General features: G+C 32.1%; 4 protein-coding genes across 4 annotated transcripts; all 4 read left to right on the top strand.

Moving 5' to 3' along the window:
• The first annotated feature begins 1,210 nt into the window (after positions 1-1,210).
• Positions 1,211-1,612, top strand: LOC139514479 (ankyrin repeat family A protein 2-like). The gene has a single exon (XM_071303786.1). The coding sequence runs from the start codon at positions 1,211-1,213 to the stop codon at positions 1,610-1,612; it is 402 nt and encodes a 133-aa protein (XP_071159887.1).
• Positions 1,613-1,666: 54 nt separating this feature from the next.
• Positions 1,667-2,116, top strand: LOC139514477 (serine/threonine-protein phosphatase 6 regulatory ankyrin repeat subunit C-like). Its single transcript, XM_071303784.1, has one exon. It carries the CDS (start codon positions 1,667-1,669, stop codon positions 2,114-2,116), a length of 450 nt encoding a protein of 149 aa, XP_071159885.1.
• A 143-nt stretch (positions 2,117-2,259) lies between these two features.
• LOC139514476 (putative ankyrin repeat protein RBE_0220) lies at positions 2,260-3,135 on the top strand. The gene has a single exon (XM_071303783.1). It carries the CDS (start codon positions 2,260-2,262, stop codon positions 3,133-3,135), a length of 876 nt encoding a protein of 291 aa, XP_071159884.1.
• A 19-nt stretch (positions 3,136-3,154) lies between these two features.
• Positions 3,155-5,654, top strand: LOC139514475 (ankycorbin-like). Its single transcript, XM_071303782.1, has 2 exons — positions 3,155-3,310; positions 5,421-5,654. The coding sequence occupies exons 1-2, from the start codon at positions 3,155-3,157 to the stop codon at positions 5,652-5,654; spliced, it is 390 nt and encodes a 129-aa protein (XP_071159883.1).
• The last annotated feature ends 489 nt before the right edge of the window (positions 5,655-6,143 follow it).

Raw genomic sequence — 6,143 nt, 5'->3', positions numbered from 1 at the left:
CCGAATAAGAAGACATTGTTTGTTTTTGATGATCTGTTTGGAAACTTTTCTGTACATCAAAGTGATTATATAAAAAATTGGGACCGCGTCATTGAAAATATAAAAGAAATTCTTGAGAAAAAAAAATACTTGCTGTATGCCGGTTACAAGTGTATCTAGATGAATAGTCTTAATCGTTTTCAATTTTTAACTAATGGTATGTAATTTGTTATCAGAGACTATATGTTTGTCAAAAACTGAAAAACAATCAATAGCAGAATTATATCTGAAAACTAAAGCATCAGAAATTACTGACTATTGCAATTTTTATGACTGTTATCCGTTATTATATAAACTGTACCATGATAGCCCAAAACGTAATATTATAGATTTCTTTCAGAATCCGTTTTCTGTTTTTGAAGCAGAAATCATTAATCTTAAAAAAAAAGGGCATCCCACTAAATACTGTGCTTTGGCTTTACGTGTCATGTTTAACAACAAGTCAAAGAAAGAAATATTCACACAAGTGGTTAATGAAGAAACTAAGACAATTATCGAATACACATGTGAGGCCTGTAGATTAGACAGGGGAACACCACGACTTGTGTTACAGGAAAGTCTTGAATCACTAAAAGATACGTTCATAAAACAAGAACAAAACATGTACAATATTTTACATGATAAAATATTCGACTTTTTAGCATACTTCTTATGACAGGATATTATTCTTTACTTATTAAAGAATGAAGACAGTCGTTTGATCAAGGAAAGATTTTTATTAGAAAGAAACGACACGGGTCAATTTATTACTATTATCTCACCAGCGTATCATCACAATTACATACAGAGAATGATAGATGACTGGTCAAAGGGGGAGGTTCAAGAAGTATTTAGTAATATCAATATGAAGAGACCTCAGTTCAGGAAGAGATTTTTGTTTCATTTGGAAACGCTTGATATATCTTACCAGAGGCAGCTGGCACATATCTTTGATCAACATAACACAAACAAAAGATCTTCTGTTTAAACGTATTCCAATAGTAAAATGTATTATGATGGAGATCTTGATTATGACTCCTATGATACTGCTTTATTTCAGTGTAGTTATATAGGAGATATTCCCTTAGTGTTGTGATGTTGTAAGCAAGGTGTTGATATCAACATTTGTACACATAGAGGACTATCGCCTGTTATGATTGCTTGTAAATATGGTCATACTGAAATGGTGAAAATGTGGTTAGATAAAAGAGTAGACTTTACTAAATTTGAATTGTCGGATAAGTCACCTTTGATGATGGCGTGTAGATATAATCAAAAAGAAATAGTGAATATGTTGCTTGACAGAGGGGCAGACTTTTATATATGTGACAGTTGGGGTCGGTCATCTGTAACTACAGTTTGTATAGATGGTAATACTGAAATAGTGAAGATGATGTTAGACAAAGGAGTAGACTTTAATAAATGGGACAATAGAGGGCAGTCATCTGTAATAGAAGCGTGTGAACATGGTCGTACAGAAATAGTGAAGATGTTGTTAGACATAGGAACAGACTGTAATCAATGTGACAGGTTGGGTCAGACACCTGTGATGATGGCTTGTAAAACAGGTCATAAAGAAATAGTAGAGATGTAATTAGATAGACAAGCAGACAGTAATGAATGTGATGAAAATGGTCAGTCATTTCTAATGATAACTTGTCAATATGGTTATACAGAAATAGTAAAGATCTTGTTAGACAGAGGAGCAGACTGGAATATATGTGACAAGTATAGTCAGCCACCTGTAATGAAGGCTTATGAAAATGGTCGTACAGAAAGAGTAAAGATGTTGTTAGACAGAGGAGCAGACTGTTATATTTGCGACTGGAAAGGTCATTCATCTGTGATAAAAGTTTGTGCAAATTGTTATACAGAAATAGTTAAGATGTTGTTAAATAGAGGAGCAGACTATAATAAATGTGATATGTGGGGTAAGTCGTCTATAATGATGGCTTGTGAATATGGTTATACAAATATAGTTAAGATGTTATTAGAGAGTGGCGCAAACTGTAATGACAGTAATATATATGGTCAGTTATATGATTGCACGTTTCAAGTGGGTGGTCATAAAGATAAAATAAGGACAATTTCATACTGAGAAGCAGACTGTAGTAAAAATGAAAAAGATGGTCAGACACCTGTAATGATCGCTTGTAAAAAAGGTCATACAGAAATTGTGAAGATGTTGTTAGATGAAGGAGCAGACTATAAAAATGTGATTGGTTGGGTAAGTCACCTCTAATGAAGGCTTGTGAACATGGTCGTACAGAAATAGTGAAGATGTTGTTAAACAGAGGAGCAGACTATAATGAATGTGACAAGAATAGTAATTCACCATTAATGATGGCTTGTACAAATGGTCGTACATTGTATGACTGGCGTGTTCCATCTGTATTGAAATCTCAAAACTATGGTTATATAGTAAAAATGTTGTTGGGCAGAGGAACAGACTATAATGAATGTGACAAGAATAGTAATTCTCCTGTAATGATGGCTTGTACAAATGGTTGTACAGACAGTGGAAAAGACTATGGTTATATCGTAAAAATGTTGTTAGACAGAGGAGCAGACTATGATAAATGTAATAAGGATGGTCAGTCACCTATAATGATGGCTTGTAGACAAGGTCAAACAGAAATAGTAAAGATTTTGTTAAATAAAGGAGTAGATTGTAATATATGTGACTGGTATGGTCAGTTATCTGTAATGAACGATTATGCAAATAATTATAATTTAATAATTAAGATGTTTTTAGACAGAGGAGCAGACTATAATACATATGATAGAGATGGCCAGTCCCCAATAATGATGGCTTGTGAACATGGTCATATAAATATAGTTAAGATGTTTCTAGACCGGGGCGCAAACTATAATAACTGCAATATAAATGGTCAGTTATCCGGACCACCGAAGGAAAGTTATAATTTAAATGATAAAACAAGGATAATGTCAAACAGAAGAGCAGACTGTAATATAAATGAAAATTATGGTCAGTCACCTGTAATGATCGCTTGTAAAAACGGTCATACAGAAATTGTGAAGATGTTGTTAGATAAAGGAGCAGACTGTTATATATGTGACTGGTATGGTCAGTTACCTGCAATGAAGGGTTATTGACTACACTGAAATAATTAAGATGTTGTTAGATAGAGGGGTAGACTGTAATGAATGTTACAAGAATGGTAATTCATCTGTAATGATGGCTTCTAAAAACGGTCATACGGAAATTGTGGAGATGTTATTAGACAGAGGAGCACACTGTGATACATATGATAAAGATGGTCAGTCACCTGTAATATATGCATGTGAACATGGTCATAAAAAATAGTAAAAATGTTGCTAGAAAGAAGAGTAGACTATAATAGATGTGACTGGTTATGTTATTCACCACTAATGATGGCTTGTGAAAATTGTCATACAAAAATAGTGAAGATGTTGTTAGACAAACGAGCAGACTGTAATACATGTGACTGGAGGTATCAGACACATGTAATGGCAGCTTGTGAACATGGTCATACAGAAATTGTGAAGATGTTGTTAGACAGACGAGTAGACTGTAATAAAGATAACTTGAGAGGTCGGTCACCTCTAATGATAGCTTGTAAACATTTACTCCAGGCGCGCTTTTTTACATTAGATCCTAAAATGACACTATAAGCTATAAATAAAAGGTCAAACAATGAATCTATTGTATAGAAATTGAAGCATTATGTTACTTCTGTATTAGCAAAACGCTACTATTGAGTATTAAAGATGTATTTTGACTTTATAAAGGAGGATGTTATTACTGTGAACGTCGTTTTAAATTTGCTGGTGTTGTGATATGATATGGTAAGGAAAAACGTCCGTACCTTTTGTATTAAGATTGTCTTGTTGGTTTTGATAGTTGAGTTTTTGAAAGATGACCTTTTGTTGTTTTATAAAAAAAAAAGCTGTACATTATTGCTTTTGTAGTTTAAATCCGTGCTGATTTTGTAGAATTATATTGTTTATGTGTAAAAATATGCTATTATTTCATACAGATGCGTTATCGTTATTGAAATATTTGCTATTTTTGTTAAAAATGTGCTGTTTTATTAAGATGTATTATTGGGTTTTTTTTATACATGCATTTGTTGTTGTGTTACAAGATATGCTCTTGTCTGCTTTATGGTCGGGTTGTTATTTTGTGTTATTAACATTTGCTGTTACAAAACGTTATAGATTATTATAAATCAAGGAATGTATCTCCCTCATGAAAAGCTCTGATTCCTTTCACGGATTTGGCTATTCTTTTTGGACCTTTTGGATTATAGCTCTTCATCTTTTATATAAGCTTTGAATTTCGAATATTTTGGCCACGAGCATCACTAAAGAGACATGTATTGTCGAAATGCGCATCTGGTGCAGTAAAATTGGTACTGTTAATTTTATTGTCTCTTTTTAAACATATTGCCTATTTCCATTCTCAATTTTACTGCTTCAAACAGACGTGATATTGTGAAATCATGTGCTGTTGTTGTTGATAAATATGATGTTGTTGTTTACAGATGTTTTATTTGCTTTTTTAAGAGATGTTCCATTGTAAATACGTGTTTTTTGTGTTACATGATAAACTATTGTTTCTAAAAGATTTTGTATTTTGGTTTCATAGTTTGACACTTTTCTAAAAATTGTAAACTAATGATGAGTGTTGTGAAGGGTATGAGAATTGGCAAAATGTTTATTGCAAAATGATAATGACTAAACATGATGTTTTAAAAATATTATGTTTCCTGTGAAGAGCTATTTTGTGTCAAATTTGCAGTAGTTTCTTTAAAAAAGCTTAAATTATATATAATCGCATTGTAAATAATGTTATCAAGATTTTGACATATATAACTGAAAAAGATTGTTAGCATTTCTGTATTATTTAGATTGTTCTACTGTTTGCATTTGCAATTAATAAAAACATCTCTTCTTTAGTCTTGAGTCTTATTGTATTTGAATTTAACATGTATATCTTCATACCTGTAATCTTCACTTAAAGTGTATGGTTCCAATAATAAACACATTAAATGTAGAATTTAGTTATTTTCTTTCTTCACAGAAATTGTTTTATGATATATATCATCAATATAGCTTAAGGATTTCAACTAAAATCAATTATTTTTGTAGCGCTAGCTTATTAACATTTAAATTTATTGAAACAAATGTTATTGTTTATTAAATTGATAACGTGAATATTGAATAAAATGTATATGTTACAGACATTTTTTAAATTTAGGCATTTTGTAAAATGACTTAATTTTTAGGCATTTTCTAAAATGGCTTAAGTTGACAGTCATTTTACAAAATGCCTAAAAAATCCTAGTCATTTTGTAAAATGCCTGAAATTTTAAAAGGAAATTTCACAAATTGCCTGTTTTGTTAAATAATTTCAGGTAAATTGTGTAAATATGAAATATATGAAGGCAATGTTTGGCTACGATGGTAAGATAGGACTATTGCCATCATCACTACCTCAAGAGATTCTTGGGTCTTTACAGACTGAGGAAGATCTGACTCAGCATCTTCAAAACTCTGATAATCCAGATGAAATAAGCAATGACAAGCCAAATGAGTTAAGCTCGGATATAAAGCCAAACGAGCATAACGAGGTTAGCCAGCCTAAGTAGCATTGAATCTATCCGAATTTCAGGAAACAGAACAAGATGTTCATGTGTGTGCCGTGTGTGAAAATCCATGTTTTTTCGAATATCCAATGTTCGACTTGTGCATAATACATACATGAGCTGTTTTCAAAAGGAAACATGTCTGATACTACTACTTGTCATCTGTGTTCAAATGAAGAGGTTATCAGAAATGAAAGAAGTCATACATCAGACTCAATGACGAAACAAGCTGTCAGGATGAGAAATCTATCAGAAAGAATTTTGACAGAGGTGGATGTAGGAGCGAATATGTTAGTTGCAATTCCCCATGTTGATTTTATGGCTGTTGTCACTGGAAAGAACATGGTTATAAACTGGGAATAAAAGATGGAATACTACGTAGACTTTACACCAGGAATCAGTTTGAACTGTCTGACAGTAACTTTATTGCTATTCAATCTGTAAATTATGATATTGAAATATCCTTTAGAAAAGCTGTCAGTAAAGTTTCTT

The sequence above is a fragment of the Mytilus edulis genome, chromosome 3, assembly GCF_963676685.1.
Source record: "Mytilus edulis chromosome 3, xbMytEdul2.2, whole genome shotgun sequence".
In the NCBI taxonomy this organism is placed as follows: domain Eukaryota; kingdom Metazoa; phylum Mollusca; class Bivalvia; order Mytilida; family Mytilidae; genus Mytilus; species Mytilus edulis.
Note: the sequence above shows the minus strand (reverse complement) of the source record. Positions and strands in the feature narration are given on the sequence as shown.

Coding starts and splice junctions, on each gene's coding strand:
- LOC139514479 (XM_071303786.1), top strand. CDS start 1,211: ATGTGGTTAGATAAAAGAGTAGACTTTACTAAATTTGAATTGTCGGAT.
- LOC139514477 (XM_071303784.1), top strand. CDS start 1,667: ATGATAACTTGTCAATATGGTTATACAGAAATAGTAAAGATCTTGTTA.
- LOC139514476 (XM_071303783.1), top strand. CDS start 2,260: ATGAAGGCTTGTGAACATGGTCGTACAGAAATAGTGAAGATGTTGTTA.
- LOC139514475 (XM_071303782.1), top strand. CDS start 3,155: ATGTTGTTAGATAGAGGGGTAGACTGTAATGAATGTTACAAGAATGGT. Junction 3,311..5,420: donor ATAAAGATGGTCAGTCACCT/GTAATATATGCA, acceptor AAATAATTTCAG/GTAAATTGTGTAAATATGAA.